Source organism: Thalassophryne amazonica, chromosome 11 (assembly GCF_902500255.1).
Source record: "Thalassophryne amazonica chromosome 11, fThaAma1.1, whole genome shotgun sequence".
NCBI classification, from domain to species: domain Eukaryota; kingdom Metazoa; phylum Chordata; class Actinopteri; order Batrachoidiformes; family Batrachoididae; genus Thalassophryne; species Thalassophryne amazonica.
Genome location: NC_047113.1, coordinates 4,623,151 through 4,640,035, shown reverse-complemented (window position 1 = coordinate 4,640,035; position 16,885 = coordinate 4,623,151). Strand labels below are relative to the sequence as shown.

Below are 16,885 nucleotides of genomic sequence, written 5' to 3'. Positions count from 1 at the left end.
GCTTTCAGGCTCCTCTCCTGTGGAACCAGCTCCCAATTCAGATCAGGGAGACAGACACCCTCTCTACTTTTAAGATTAGGCTTAAAACTTTCCTTTTTGCTAAAGCTTATAGTTAGGGCTGGATCAGGTGACCCTGAACCATCCCTTAGTTATGCTGCTATAGACTTAGACTGCTGGGGGGTTCCCATGATGCACTGTGTTTCTTTCTCTTTTTGCTCTGTATGCACCACTCTGCATTTAATCATTAGTGATTGATCTCTGCTCCCCTCCACAGCATGTCTTTTTCCTGGTTCTCTCCCTCAGCCCCAACCAGTCCCAGCAGAAGACTGCCCCTCCCTGAGCCTGGTTCTGCTGGAGGTTTCTTCCTGTTAAAAGGGAGTTTTTCCTTCCCACTGTCGCCAAGTGCTTGCTTACAGGGGGTCGTTTTGACCGTTGGGGTTTTTCCGTAATTACTGTATGGCTTTACCTAACAATATAAAGTGCCTTGGGGCAACTGTTTGTTGTGATTTGGCGCTATATAAATAAAATTGATTTGATCACATCAGCTGCATAGTCGTGGTCGAAAAATATCCTCTTCCCGTCCACAGTGATAGTTTTTTCCACGCCGCGCTGATAATCTTCTCTTTGGTGCTGTATTTCAAAAATCTAACAACCGTTGATCGCGGTTATCATCAGGTCTAGGACCCGCAGCTCCGTGTGCGCGTTCAATGCCCAGCTCGGTCAAATCCGCACTCTGGGCCAGTTCGTTTTTAAGGAAATTTTCCAAAAGTTAAGCATGGATGTTCCCTCTGCTCTCTCCTTAATGCCGTAAATCCGGATATTATTTCGGCGCGAATGTCCTTCCAGTTCAGTCACCTTTGATTTCAGCTTTAAATGCGTTTTCTGTAGTTGAACTAAAAACTCCTTCGTTTTCGCTCCAAATGTCTCCACCTCCTCAATCCGCTGCTCGGCCTCGTCGAGTCGCTGAGAAGCAGCCTCCATCTTGCCCATAGCTTCGTCCGTCCTCTGGTTGAATTCTGTTCCTAACTCGCCAAGTTGCTGCTTAACGTCCGATTGGAAGCAGACTTGAAAATCGAGCAGTTGTTGAGAAATCTTGTTTTCCAGCTCGGACATAGCCTTAGTCATTGTGTCATTTATAACGTTGCGGATGGAGGCTAGCGAAACTGTTTCTGCTCGGGTGGCCTGATGGGCCTCCTCCTTGTGGTGGCTCGTATCTTCCGTATCCTTCCTTTTGCTCCTCAGTCCCTTGCTGGGGCCCCCTTCTTCGTCCCCCGGCATTTTCATGCACTTATAAACCCACAACAGTAATTTCCTAGAATATTAAAGGGGACTAACACAGCCTTTTATGGTAGTTCAACCAGGAGCCGAGTTTCAAGCCGCCATCTCGTTCTCCTCGTGCCACCGGAACTCCGATGAAGAGGAGGTTTAAAACGCTACATTCCTGCCTTCATCACAGGAACTGTAAGGTCCTCGGGAAAGAAGCGACTGTCAGGATCCAGAGGGAGTACAGAGTGCAGGATCATGTGTTTCACCGAAACATGGCTACACAAACAGATACCGCACTCTAACGCAACTATCCCTAGATTCTAGGGGTGTCACGATTTCGATATTTCATCGAAATTGATCGAAATTACGTCATGGTCTCGAGACTCGAAGTCAAAAAGGGGATCGACGATCCCGCCCCCTAAGCTGCGCAAGCACGCACGCGACGCAGTACACTGTAGCCGACGCCGCTAGTTTGCTAACCTGCAGAGTATGTCACCATGGCAAGTGCAGATAAGGACGCCTTACTGGAGCTGGAAGCCGCTCCTGCTTCTCTTAAATCAGCAGTATGGAAATATTTTGCGTTCGCGGTGAGTTATGTCGACAGCGTTCGTGTTGTCGACAAGAAGACAACAGTGTGCAAAATGTGCTACACGCGTGTGCCTTACCCAGCTACGGGAAACACAACGAACATGGCTGGACACATTCGCCGTCATCACAAAGATGTTGATTTGGCTGGAAAAACATCATCATTGGTCCAGCCAACTATTGACTCTTCGTTTGTAATGAAACTTGCACAGACCTCAGCTCGCGCTAAAGCAATGACTAACGCTATAGGGCTATTCATAGCAGCAGGCCTGCAGCCTTATTCAGTGGTGGAAAACGCTGGGTTTAAACATTTAATTAGCGTACTTGAGCCGCGCTACAGTATTCCCAGCAGATTGCATCTTACAACCAAATTGTTGCCCTCCATGTATGAAGATGCTAAAGAAAAAGTTTTGAGGGGTCTAAGCACTGCGGAGTTAGTTGCCATAACAACAGATGGCTGGACCTCATGAGCAACTGAGAGCTACATTACAGTGACAGCACACTACGTCAATAATGATTGGGAGATTGAAAGTCCAGTACTTCAAACTCGCCCTATCTATGAATCACACACAAGTGATAATTTGGCAGAAGTGCTAAAGGAAGCAGTATTAGAATGGAAACTGGATAAACAAAATACAACCATCCCTGTGACCACTGATAATGCCAAAAACATTGTCAATGCCTCAAATGCAGCTGGATTGTCACCGCATATAGGGTGTTTTGCACACACAGTAAACCTGGCATCCCAGAAGGGGTTGGGAGTAAACCAGATTTCTCGTCTGTTGAGCAAAGTCAGGAGAGTCGTCACCTTCTTTCATAAGAGCACGACTGCAGCAGTTGTCTTAAAGGCCAAACAAGAGATGCTCCAGCTTCCTCCTCACAAGCTGATTCAAGACGTCACTACAAGGTGGAACTCCAGCTATGACATGCTCAAACGCTACTTAGAGCAACAAGCTGCTGTTTATTCTGCACTCACAGAAAAAGATGTTAAAAAGAATGCCAAAGATCTCATCACACTCTCTGATCAAGATGTGACTGTTCTGGAGGATGTGGTTGAGGTTCTGAAGCCCATGAAAACAATCACAACTCTATTGAGCTCAGAACAGCAGCCCACTGTGTCTATGATCCTGCCACTCAAACACTCCATTCTCACAACAATGAAACATACTGGCACAGATTCACAGATTGTGAAGGATGTTAAATCTGCTATAGCAACCAACATTGAAGGGAGGTATTCAGATCTCAGTCTTCAACAGTTCCTGAATGAGAGCACTGCCTTGGACCCTCGGTTCAAGTCTTTACCCCATCTGGATGACCCCTCTCGGAAAGAGATATTCAACAGTCTGGCTGAGAAAATCCTACAAAAGCATCCCACACAGGTATGTGACCAATTGAAATTCATATGATGAAATGTCAGCTATTAATAGTGATGCAAATTTATCTTGTAATTGAAATACTGATACATTTATAAATTTATATTCTTTTTTAGACTCAGGCCTCAGGAAATGCGACCAGCCAATACCATGCAGAGAACCCAGAAACTGCAGCATCCAGTGAAGGCAGCTCCCCAGCAAAGAGAATCACACTCAGTGAACTGTTTGGTGACTTTTATAGCACAGCCTCCACTACATCAACAACACCAAAATCATGGCCTGATGTTGTCAAGGAGGAGATTGAGCTATACAGGATGGCAAAAGTAATTTCTGTGGATGCATATCCACTGAAATGGTGGAAAAACAATGAGCATCAGTACCCAAATTTGTCCAAGCTTTCCAAACATTATCTTGCTGTGCAAGCAACAAGTGTAGCAAGTGAGAGAGTGTTCTCCACAGCAGGGGACATTGTGACTGCTCATAGAGCAGCCCTTTCTCCAGAGAATGTGGACATTCTCATCTTCTTAAACAAAAACTTGAAAATATAAAAATAACTGTTGTCTTGTCTAGCCACAAATATGTTAATAGTTTTGGTACCTTAAGGAGCATCTTTCTCCCCACATAAAGTTATACCTTAGTTAAAGAAAAATGACAGTTGTCATTCTCAGGGACCAAAAGTTTTATTTTTTTATGTTCAACTGTTGTAGGATAGAATTTAGTTTGTTATGGCTCTAATTGTTCTATTACTTTGCACATGACTGTTACTGTATTTTGTTTTATTATTTTGTTATGTTGCACATTGCTATTTTAATAGCGCACACTGCTGCTACCAAAAAAAAGCCACTAGATGGCAGCTACCCTCTGTGACCTCTAATTTGTTATTATTATATTTGTTTTTGTTGTTCCACTTGACTGAGAAGATTGTTACATTATATCTTAATTAAATTATTAAAATTTTACCATTAGTGCCTAATGTAATGTATTACAAAAAGTATCACTTATACCAAGCCCAACTTTGATGAATCAAACCAATGACTGATCATAGACTAATCTAAACCTGGCATAGGCCTCTCTGTTGTAAGAAAAAGAAAATCGAGAATCGAATCGAATCGTGACCCTAAAATCGAAAATAAAATCGAATCGAGGATTTGGAGAATCGTGACACCCCTACTAGATTCCATCGAGCCATGGAGATACCGTGTGGTGGCTTTGAAGCTACTGACTGGAATGCACTGTATGAACAATGTGGTGATGGCACTGAAGACATCATAGACTGCGTCTCTGAGTACACTGGGTTCTACATAGAAAATGCCATCCTGACTAAAGAGCTCCGTTGTTACCCAAACAACAAACCCTGGGTTACCAGTGACCTGAAGGCCCTTCTCAATGAAGAGGGCTTGTACATCAGGGGACTGAGCAGAACTCAAGAGGGTTCAAAAAGAACTTGAACACAGACTGAAGGAAAGCAAAGAGGACCTCAGGAGGAAACTAGGAGAAATTGGAGCGAAACAAGGCCAAGGACGTGTGGTGTGGGACAGATAGATCACCAGTTTCAAGAAGAAAAGCAGGGGTGCCATGGGGGTTGGTCATACAACGTTTCCAACAGGTTTGACTCCAGCTCAACAACCCCACGGCTCCCCGACTGTTCCTCTGAGTAATGACCCTGTGTCTCTCTCACAACCCTCCAACTCGTGCAGCAGATACCTCTTTACATCATTCAACCCCCTGCTGACATCCACCAGAGATTTTGCCACATTTCAGTGCCTCAGACAGGACTACAAATCACAGCCAGGTGGTGAGAGTGATGGAGAAGCTAAACCAGGGGAAAGCTGCTGGAGAGGATGGTATTAGCCTTCGGGTGGAGAAAGCGTGTTCCAGCCAGTTCTGTGGAGTACTCCAGCACCTCTTCAACGTGAGCCTTCACCGTCAAAGAGTTCCAGTGCTGTGGAAAACACCTTGCCTGGTCCCAGTGCCTAAGAAAGCACATCCTGTGACTCCATATGACTAAAGACTAATAGCACTGACCTCAGATCACTGTTGTGCTCATCACAAGGCCCCCTGCAGTCTGCATATCAGTCCCATCTAGGTATGGATGATGCTGTACTATATCTCTTGCAGAGGGCCTCCTTCGCCCTGGACAGGCCTGACTACATAGTCCACATCATGTTCTTTGAGTTCTCCAGCGCCTTTAACACCATCCAGCATAGACTGCTGAAGGCCAAACTGGAGAAAATGCAGGTGGATGCTCCCTGGTCATGTGGATCTCTGACTATCTGACAGGCACACCACAGTTCATGAGGCTTCAGAGCCGTGCATCTGACCATCTCATCAGTAACATCAGGACCCACCAGGGAACTGTGCTATCCCCCTTCCTTTTCACCACCTACACTGCAGACTTTAAGTACTGCACTGAGTCGTGTCCTCTACAGAAAGTTTCTGATGAGTACAGGGACCTGAGGACCAATTTGTGAGGTGGTGTGGGGAGAATCACTTGCAGATGAATGTAGCAAAGAAAGACATGGTGGTGGATTTCAAGAGGAACAAGCCACCACCTTCACTGGTCTGCATCAGTGAGACTCATGGACATAGTCCCATCATACAAGTATCTGGACAATCAACTGGAGTGGGGTATGAACACAGAAGCCTTCTACAAGAAGGGCTTGAGCCAGTGTTCTGTCAAGATGAGCTCCCCGTCATCCAACGTCATCCAATATTCTGCTTTCAAGACAGCGTGTACATGCAAGTAGTTACTTGCATGTACACGCATGAATTGACACTTATTACTGTAGTTTTATGTAAAGACAAAACTTACACAGGTTTTCTTCGGTGGGGGAGCGCAACTTGACGGGTGTGGTGGGCATGCACAATTACACAGTGGAGCTCATCTCAACGGAACACCTCACCTGTCAAGCTGCACTCCCCCACCGAAGAAAACCCACGTACGTTTTGTCTTCACATACAGAAAGTGTCTTCAATTTAAGTAAAGATTTGCATGTAAATTAGACAGAACTTTATTAACCCATGGAAAAACTCCCTCAGGGAAATTGAGGTTCCAGTAGCATTGTATAGCAGCACACAGGGTAAGAAGCACACAAAGTATCAAAATTGAAAAACGAAGAACAGTTTGCAAATATAAATATACATATAAATACAAGACATACTGTTTGCAACTGATTTACTGGGTACTACTGTTTCTCCTTCCCATCCTCTGTCTTCCTGTTACTCCTCCTCCCCCTTAGTGAGAAGTTGTACAATCTGAGGCACAAAGCAGGTTTTCAGTCTGTTGGTAGAAGTGGAATATTTTGAAATCACAAGAGCTTTCCAACCACTACGAAACACCCACTCATTTGGTGTGAAGGTGCCATTGAGAGGACGCCATGAATTTACACTCGGCAATATTAGCAAAGCTTCTGACAATACATGGCGGCAGTGTCTGTATTGTAGTGCCAGCAAAAATTTTAAATATGAAAAGTCTTCCGATCAATAACGCAGCCACTGACTACAGAAATCCAATTACAACTTGCACTCATGTTCCACCCTTGACCTTTCTGCTTTTTACTTCAGAGTTGGTGCATGTGCACAAACATGCCACGATGCCATCGCTCTGAAGATTTTCCATCGTCTATGCCAGGGGTGCCCAAGTTCGGTCCTCGAGATCTACCTTCCTGACACTTAGTTGTCTTCCTGCTCCAACACACCTGAATCCAATAAAAGACTAATTAATAGCCAGCTAACAAGCCTTTCATTGGATTCAGGTGTGTTGGAGCAGGAAGACAACTAAGTGTCAGGAAGGTAGATCTCGAGGACCGAACTTGGGCACCCCTGGTCTATGCCATCATGGCTGGCATACGCATTCCAATATGCAGTGCTGTTAATGGTTGTTGGTAAACTCTATAAATTTTTTTTTTTTTTTTTTTTTTTTTTTTTTTTTTACAGCAGCTACACTCGCCCCATCACACACAGCGGCAGAAGCTCCACACCACACAGCAGCACCGCCGCGGAGGAGGTGCATCTCTCCTCCACAGCAGCGCTCACAAACCAACTTCTGCACTGTATAAAAATGTTCAGCCGGTCGAACAAAGGCAAACTAAACGCTAACGTTACAAAAACTAAGCAAACGATAAGAAACCATCAAGAAGGAAATCCAGATGAACTGAGGTTGTCTGGGGCATTCGTTCCAATTTGTCAACAGTTTAAAAATCCAGATGAAGCGCCAGCTGCAGGAACGAAGCTGCGCGAAGGTAAAACAATGCCAACGAAAGTCCAGATTTCTTGTTTTGTTTGGTCTTCGTTGTCCTTCGTTAAGTGCCGTGTGACACTTGCCAGATGTTTACAGCAGCCTTGTAAAGTAAATTAATAAAAAGAGACTAGCAGATTCACAACTACACAGATCCACCACATGGATTGGGAGAAGTGTTCCACACGTGGTACAAAACCCAGACTAAGTAACATATAACGTCCAACAATTTTTCAAAAACTGAACTTTGTTTTATCTTTCCCCACCGCCACACACTTCCTTCCTGCATGACATATACCAGTAGGTGTAGAAACTATACAAATGAATCCCACCCATGCAGAATGTACTAAACTGCACAATTTTGTGCACGCTGGCTTAAAGTGTAGCTGACACGATATGCAATGTTTTTGTGTGTGTGTGTGTGTGTGTATTTAAGACTAAAATTAAACAGTTTGAAATTTATCCTTTCCTGGTGCGCTGTTACTGAAGAGAGAAATATTTCGATTTTGAACTGTGTGCCACTAAAAACCAGGAACTTCCTGGCAAGTCTCGACATTAGAGAAGGAGGAGGAAGTGACATCAGCGCCGGAACCATTATCTTAATTTATGGATTTTTACAGGCTACTGACAGCCCCGTTTCCACAGAGTGGATCGGGTCAATGATGCACTTTTTTTTTATACACGTCAGAACAGTTAATTCTCGCAGGCAGAATCCTTTTGACTGGCAGGTGGAACACATATTGATGAGTGTGCACGCAGTGTCTGCAGCTTCTCAACACTGAGGCAAAACTGAGTATTTACACATTCTATTGTTTTGTGGATCATGGGATAATTTCGTCATGTGCAGATTGAAACGTTATGAGCAGATGAGGGACTGCAAGTCTTAACTTGTGGCGCAAAGGCAGCACCTGCAGTGGAACTAGAGGATCCATTCACAGCAGAAACTCGATCCATCAGCTGCAGACGCAATTAATGGATTACACCCGTAGTTGACCGTGCCGCTCTCAGATCGGTACAGCAGAGACTCGAACCATCATGGACTGTTCTTCAGCCAGGACAACGAATTAAATTATTTTCAGACATTTTCATCAGATTAAAGATGATCTCACTGAAATGGACAGGTAAGACTAGATTGATTACTCCTTGTATGAATGGTTTTAATAGTAACGTGTTACACTACTGAAGTATGGTAATTAACTGTATTCAAGAAGGAAACAATACGAGTATTTTAAAAAAAGCTGATATTTTCAGTCTGTAACATTTTTTCAGATGTATCTGTTTCACAGAAAAAAAAAAAAATAAATCCACACTTCCTCATCACCTTTTTTCCTGATGTCACAGATTTTTTTTTTTTTTTTTTTTTAAATCAGTTGATTATGACCAAAGAGCCGGCAAAAAATAAAAACAGTTCATCTCCACCTGCGTGCCGAAATCGCCTGCATTATTTATTTATTTAATAATCATTCTATGTTCTGAACTCTGCCAATATCATCACTGTTGTTAGACTGAAGGTTTTCCCTCCAAGGTTTAGTCTCCCTCATTGTGGTCTAAATAAGACTCAAAACCATGAGGCTGTGTCCCCCACAGCTGCTTCAGAATCACCTTCAGATTGGATAATAATAAAAAAATAAATAAGCACCACACTAGAAAAAACAAAACCCGTCAAAACAACTCGACCTCCGCCGTGCTTACAATTAATTTGTGCTTGAATCAGCAGGTCCCATTCTGGTGATGACGTAGCAACAATATGGCTGTGGCTGAGAGCTGAAAGAGCGCAGGCTTCAGACAGCTGTTTATCCTGCACCTGCGGACTTATCGCCAACTTTCATCATTTCTAGTGATTTGTGCACATTTTTGGTGTCTAAAGGGGGAATCTTCTCCAAACCCCCTAATGCTCCTGTTGAATATGACTGACTGTCAAAGTGGACGTCACGATGCCCAGCAGGGCCTGATTAAATCGTACATTCCACCTGTTATGCTTGTTCGCTGTGGTTGGATCAAACAGAGAGACTGCTTCAGAATGGGTTTTGCCATCAAGAGATTCTGATCACCTGCAACATTTTTATCCACTTTCATTTCTTTAAAGTGCCATTTTCAGTGACATTTTGTGCATGCACAAATACTGCACGTCTCTCAGCAAAGTAACACTTGAGAAGTGTTCTTAGTTTTGTGTTCCTGTCATGTCAAAACTTTTCTATGAATAAATATTCAAAATAAAATATAACGCAATGCTAAATTACTCTCGGCCGTATGAGCATTGTGTTCTTTATAATTTGCAGTTTAATTATTAAGATCCTATTATCTTATGTACAATTTATACATGTTCAAATCAAATAATTTGTTCATGTTGTGTAAATCAAGGAATATTTGTAGATCAACCTCTGTGCATTTGCAGGTATGAGACAAATTTAACTCCACAGGAAGTAGCGCACAAGCTAATGTCCACAAATTGCCTTATAAATGACCCCAGAGGTGTTATCGGGTGTTTTCAGTTTTAGAAGTGTATATTTCGTGCTAGCTTTTACATAATATACCAGAAACAAAACTGTTAGCAAGTAGCTACACCAGGAAGTGACGTCACCATGCTAACCTCAACGAAATGTCTTGTAAATAAGTTCAGAGATTCCTAATTATATTAGGTTCCAAAAAGTGTTTTCAGTTTTAGAAGCGTTTTATTTCTTGCTAGCTTTTACGCAAGATATGAGAAAAGTATATAAACACACAAAATGAAGCAGTTTTGAAGAAACCAGCGACTGACGTCACAGTACAGCTCTACTCTGATTGGCTGTCACCTGCGTCACTCAAAAACAAAACAGATCAGATTGAAATGATTGTTAACCTCTTAAAAATATATCAAGGTTAGCCATCTTTGAACTTGTCCAAGGTCTGTGTCCCAAGAATGTTCCCTGTTAATTTCAAGAGTCTGGCAGTAATAGGACTGGACTTATGCTGAGCACAGAGAAGGACAGACGAAAAGCCTTCGCAACACCCGATGGTCATATCTGATGGCCTTGTGTAACAAAAAACATGTCTGTGTGCGACAAATCCTAAAAACACCCCACTAACTCCAAGCAGCAACACAGGCCGACACTCCCCATGCAGACAAGGTGTACAGGAATGCTAATAAATGTTAATTTGAGGAAGGGGGTGGAGGGAATCATGTCTGAATAAATGAAACTGCTAATTGCAAAAACATTAAAACGCAGTTAAATCTTAGGGTTATCTGTTCATCCATAACAAGTGTCTGTGTCAACACTGTTGGTGTCTGCCTACATAAGTCACATACCTTTTTCCCTATTCCTCTGGTTGGAGATGGGGCAGGAGACACAGGAACAAAGTCTATGCGCTTTGGAGATGAAGATGCTGACTTCTCAAAGTCATTGTCACTCTAACAACAAAATTACCAAAAACAGTTTACCATTTTGCTTTCCATACAAACACAATCTGTCCCACATACTAAGGCAGAAAAATTCCTGCAAACAGTGCGTGTGGGAGTATTATACTACCAACTCAGCCTGACCTTGAGAGACCGGTGGCCCTGTTAACTCCCAAATGTTTTGTGTTAATCTAGCATGTTTGTACGTGACCGCTCCATAAAACTAAAGAGGTCAACACTGACAAGACCAAAACATGCAGTGGAAAGGTACAAAAGACAAGACTTTCAGTGACCACGAGCAACAGAGTAAAACAAGTGTTTATGAGCACGTGACAAGCTTCAATGTGGACTCAATATTTACCAGATTCAGGCTTTCTTCCCAGGACTGGCTCATCTGCATCGCAGCTTGAACTTCTCTGTGTGCACAAAATAACTGATCTTTACTTGGGCTAGCTTTCTTCTCACACCCAAAGCAAACGTATGCCATCACCCTGAGAGCATTCATAAATGCATAGCTTACCGCTCGTGAGCAGTTTCTCTGTTCATCACGTCTAAACCCTCTTCCTGCAAGAGGGCACAAGATGGTCAATGGTGATGAAGCCTGAACTAAATTAGTGTTTTACTCCACTGCCATTTAGCCCATTCAGAGTTTCATGTGGACATTAATACAGTAAAACTTGCCTAAACAGTCATTGTATAAACTGGATATTCTCACTCACCGGATAAAAGCAAAAGTCTCAATGCTTTTGTATAGTTTTCCATGTAACAAACACTGTATATAATGGATTTTGTATAACGGATTTTCGCTCACATCAGAGAAAACGTCCTGTCCCATTGCAATGCATTTCCATTAAAAACCCCTCACATGTACCAGACAGAGCAGTCTGCATGTGCACAGTAACAGAGGCACGAAATGTTCAGCACTGACACTGGCCGAGTCGAGGAAAGTGGGCACCATATTTTCTTGATTAAAAGATCGGCCTTTATTTATTTATTTTCAAACCGTGCTCTGACACTGGACCTAAATGAGGCAGGGCGTAATTCAAGGCCAGTGATTAACAAAATGCTGCTTGCTGCCTGCATTGTAATATGGTGTTAAGTTTCACACATATCCCTGGGTGTGACGAACCAAACCCCTTTAGATCACAGCCCTCTGTGTGGCTCTCTGGAGCCTGAACTGCCCCTGCTAAATGACACACACTGCAAAGGGCTGTGACTTGTCACTTTTATGTTTTCACTCATTCCTCTCCTGACATGTTAAAAAAATTTTCAAGGCACCCATCAATTACATTTCAATCATGAATCAAATACGTTTTGCAGAAAAGTCTGCAAATATGACCAAATTTACAACAGAGCCAGAAAAGACGCTCAAATGACCCACAATTCATGGAGGAAATAGTACATACTAAGGATAATTACTGTATAAAAGTGGAGCTCCTTGTGGGAGAAATGAATCCAGAAAAAGCCACTGCTCCTGCTCTAAATTGCATAAAGATGCAACCGAGAACTTTAAAAGGGTAACGCGAACGTCAACGTCACTGCATCGCCACAGAATTACAGAAGCATAAATCAGCCTTTAGGATTTTAAGGTACCACTTCACAGCAGACTTAGAAAAACGAGCGACTCGACCAAATGTAACCTTTTTAATGCACATAATGCTCTGCACTTATTTAAGGCAGGAGTTCTATTTATTTATTTTTTTCAGACAAATTTTGAGGCAGGTCATTAAATGAGGCAGGTCCGATTAAAGGTCAGGCTTTTAATCAAGGAAATACACAAGTCTAATCGGTGCTGGGGATTCCCCGTAAATCGTTCGCCGCCTCCTGGCTGTAACTAATCCGTGACATATATAACGGATTTTGTCCATTTTATACATATAACGGATTTCAATTATAACGGACAAAATACGGTGGTCCACCTGAATCCCTTATACGCAAATTTGACTGTAGCGATTTTACAATGTCATATTAATAATTTCTGTTGGAGTCTGGTACTACCAAGTGATCAACTTTGTAAGATCCATGGCCTTGTTAACTCCAGAAAACATTATTGCACGTTTTCATACACCGTGACTCCCTATGGATGGACAAGGAGGCGGCTGTCTGACATGCTTATTGGTATGACAAGGACATTTTTCCTTACTTGTTTAATCTGATGAAGTCTGGTACTAGGAACTCGAATAGGCGAGGAAGGGACCTGCAAAGACCAGGTGCAGAGGTGACAAATCAACATTACACAACTGTAAGACAAAATACTTTAATAAACATGTTTAATTTATGCATAGTACCATGTTGGGTCTGTTGACAACTGTAGTGCTATTTCTCCGGCTGCGCAGAACTTCTCGCTGGAATACCTGGGAGTTATCACTGCAATGACAATTTTGTTTTAGTCAAAACCTTCTACCCAATCTGTGCGACATTTAGTCAAAAAACATTTCTAAGACCTTAAGCCATTTATCATGGGAGCACTGTTGGATCTCCTCAACTGTCCATCGGTTTGCACTAATGAAGATGGTATTTCCAGATCCAGCTCCATCTTTTCTTGTGCCATGACTACAGAGTTGTTCATTCTGCAATCTAACACCGGCTGTCCCATTTATTCAAGAAAACCAAAAAGGCACATCAACTCAGCGTCTTTACATCGCTGCTCTCTATACTTTAACGTTACATGTTTGGTAGAAAAGTGAGCTGTAGACAAACTATTCCAACACGAACACCCTGGTCCCACGGCAATCTGCGAGGCCTGTTTGGTGTGTTTAACGTCACAGCTCAATCAACATGTTAGTCATTACAGCTATTTATGCAACTCTTCACAGAACCGGCCTGCGCCGAGCACAGAGCTGGTTAGCATACCGCGGCTACACACCACACAATACACGGTAACTGTTAGCCACCGAGCCGCCAAGTCTGCTGGAGCACAGCGGCGCTTCCAAACTACATTTGTACATTAATGTATTAGCTGGCGTTAGCCAAATCGCCCAGGGAGTTAACTACCAGGACAAAATGAGTGTCAAAAAGGAAGGAGGCCGCAGTTAACTCATATCTACTAGCTAATCGATTCCCGCTACCTAGCCTGTTATGCTAACTAGCTAGAGGCCGGGCCATCGACTCATACGTTCCCTTTCAGCAAACGTAAACTACCGCTGTGACGTCAAATAAACATAAAAAAAAGAAACCGTATCTGCAGTTAATAAAAACAGGCTCTACGAGATCGCTTTTCGTTTCTGCTGGACGGCCACCATCTATCCAGGCTAACTTTAGCTAACGGAGAACTTCACGCCCCCTTTTGACGCTAACAGACCTGACCAATGAAACAGCTGCGTTTCCCGGCGTGCTCAGCTGGAACCGCGCGTCAGCGAGCAAAGCACAGCTGTCTGCAGAAAAGACTGCAAGTACAGGCAAACTGACCACAACAAAACAGTCAGCACTTTAATATCAATCTGAAAACTTGGTGCATCAGGCATTAGCCAACAAATGTTAAGTGACAAAGCTAAAAAAATATGAAAAATAATATGAACCTGACTCGCACCACGTCTGCGCAAAAATTCCGGAACTGTGCAAAGTTGTGGTTCGGAAGTCAGAAATATTCACATTTCTGAACGTTCTAAGTATTCCAGTCATAACCTTAACAACTAAAAAGAGAATAACTTGCAAAGCTGCAAAAAGTAGCTGAGACAGGTTTCGATCCTCGTTCTGACATCGAAAGTACTTCTAGAAATTGCGGCCAGATTCGGAATTGAAAGAGTCCAGAACGAAAATCTGAGACGCAGACAGGCTTTTTTTTTGCCAGTGTCTATTCTAGCTTTTAATATATATATATATATATATATATATATATATATATATATAAAAATAAAGATTTTAGCTGTTAAAGTAAAGCTTAAGTCCGAGGTTTATAACTCCAAAATCTTTATGAAACAATTTGATGCCTGAGATTTTCAAGCTTGCTCACTCACAGCTGGTAAGCATTTCTGAAATATTAGTGCAGCAGATAACAGAATATTTGCATAGCAATGCTTCAAATCGGTTACAAGCACCAAAGTTTGACTGTGTATACATTTTGGTACATATTTTAGAAAAATAACGTTATACATTTTAATTTTCAGTAGGGGTCAATTGAAGAACTGCATAGGGGTAAAAAAAAAAAAAAATGTTCCAGTCATCTTGAAAGCTATACCACATTATGTGTCTGATCACAAAGATTCCAAAAAGGCATAGTTTGGACCATCTGTGACAATGTTCTGGATTTATGGGGTAAAAACAGCAAGAATGGCGACAAAGGTCACTTTCAGTTTGTACAGCTGATCAAAAGTTAAAGTTGCTCCAATTATGGTAAAACATGGTGCAAATTATTGGTTGAGTTAGTAGGATTTTAAAAAGGAATAGCTTGCACCATGTGTCATGCTTAGTTATGTTACAGGGTAACATATGTCACATGTCATAGAATCCAATGGACGTCGACATTGTTTAACCTTTACTTTGGAGACCAAACATTCAACACAGAACTATTCCATTTGTTAATCCCATTATTTCAACCAATAATTTGCACGTTTTACCAAAATTGGAGCAACTTTAACTTTTGACCCCTGTATAAACTGAAACTGACCTTTGTCACCATTCTTGCTGTTTTTACCCCATAACTCCAGAACATTCAGTTACAGATGGTCCAAACTATACCTTTTTGGAATCATTGTCATCAGATACATAATGTGGTATTACTTCCAATATGATTGGAACATTTTAAAATTTTGACCCTGTGCAATTCTTCAATTGACCCCTACTTGATCCCCTATTGAAAATTCAAATGGCTAGTTATTTTTCTACAATATGTACCAAAATATATACACAGTCAAATTTTGGTGCTTGTAACAGGATTTGAATGATTCTTACAGTTATCTGCTGAACTAATGTGAAGAAGAGGTTCTTATTTAATGGGGGCACACAAGGAAAGCACTAAGCTTATTTCAAGAAGGGCCCAATTAAGGCACATCTGTCCAACACCTGTTCAAAGTACCATTTGGGAGATTGGCTGCAATCAGGAAGTAAACAGACACTTTAATATGCCCGACCTCAGGACATGCTCCTAATAAATCCAAGAATGGTGTCCTGGGGGGGAAATCTCCTCAGATCTGGACATCACTTAGGTCCTGAGCAGTCTGATGTGCAATGTGGAGGCATCTGATGGACTGAAACAATGTCCCAGAGGTGTTCTATTGGATTTAGGTCAGGTGAGTGTGAGAAACAGTCACTGGTATCAAGTCCTTTATCTTCCAGGAACTACAGTACCTGCAGTCTCACCACGAGGCCAGGAACTGACATGGATCAGCAAAGGGTCTGAGAATGGGTCCAAAGATTTCACCCAGATGCCAGCAGCAGTCAGGGTGCCATTGTCTAGCCTGTACAGCTCTTTGCATCCTTCCAAGGATATGCCTCCCCACACTGTCACTGGCCCACCGCCAAACTGGTCATGCCGAATGGCGTTGCAGGCAGAATAACATTTTCCATGGCATTTCCAGACCCTTTCATGTCCGTCATGTGTGCTGCGGAACCTGCTCTCATCTGTGAACAGCAGAGCGCCAGTGGTGGACTTGCCAGTTCTGGTGTTCTGTGACAAATCTAAGTCGAGCTTCACAGTGCCAGCCAGTGACCACAGGGCTCACTACAGGACATTGGACCCTTAGGCCACCCTCATGAAGTCTGTTTCCGATTGTTCACTCACTAGTGGGCTGCTGGAGGTCATTTTTTAGAGTTCTGTCAGTGCTCATCCTGTTCCTCCATTGTACAAAGAAGCAGATACCAGTGCTGCTGATGGGTTAAGGACCTTCTACAGTCCTCTCCAGCTCTCCAAGAGTAACTGCCATCTCCTGGAATCTCCTCCATGCTCTTGAGACTGTGCTGGGAGACACAGCAAACCTTCCAGCAATGGCACTATTGATGCACCATCCGGGAGGAGTTGAACTACCTGTGGAGCCTCTGCAGGGTCCAGGTAGAGCACTAACCAAATGTGAAATCAGTCAGAAAAGACGAGAGGAAAATTGTCAAAGGTCT

The 16,885-nt window shown here is 42.7% G+C and overlaps 1 protein-coding gene and 1 non-coding gene across 2 annotated transcripts in view; both read right to left on the bottom strand.

Moving 5' to 3' along the window:
* Nucleotides 1–14,152, bottom strand: part of fam122b (family with sequence similarity 122B) — a 68,671-nt gene extending 54,519 nt beyond the window's left edge. The window contains exons 1-6 of the mRNA XM_034181163.1: nucleotides 13,282–14,152; nucleotides 13,126–13,204; nucleotides 12,981–13,034; nucleotides 11,358–11,401; nucleotides 11,199–11,253; nucleotides 10,748–10,849 (exon numbers count right to left, since the gene is read on the bottom strand). Coding sequence (XP_034037054.1) covers nucleotides 10,748–10,849; nucleotides 11,199–11,253; nucleotides 11,358–11,401; nucleotides 12,981–13,034; nucleotides 13,126–13,204; nucleotides 13,282–13,433 — 486 coding nt within the window. The 5' untranslated portion in view covers nucleotides 13,434–14,152. The remainder of the gene's footprint in view (nucleotides 1–10,747; nucleotides 10,850–11,198; nucleotides 11,254–11,357; nucleotides 11,402–12,980; nucleotides 13,035–13,125; nucleotides 13,205–13,281) is intronic.
* Nucleotides 10,946–11,087, bottom strand: LOC117521031. Its single transcript, XR_004563862.1, has one exon. It is a non-coding gene; the product is annotated as a small nucleolar RNA U109 (small nucleolar RNA).
* Nucleotides 14,153–16,885: the final 2,733 nt, after the last annotated feature.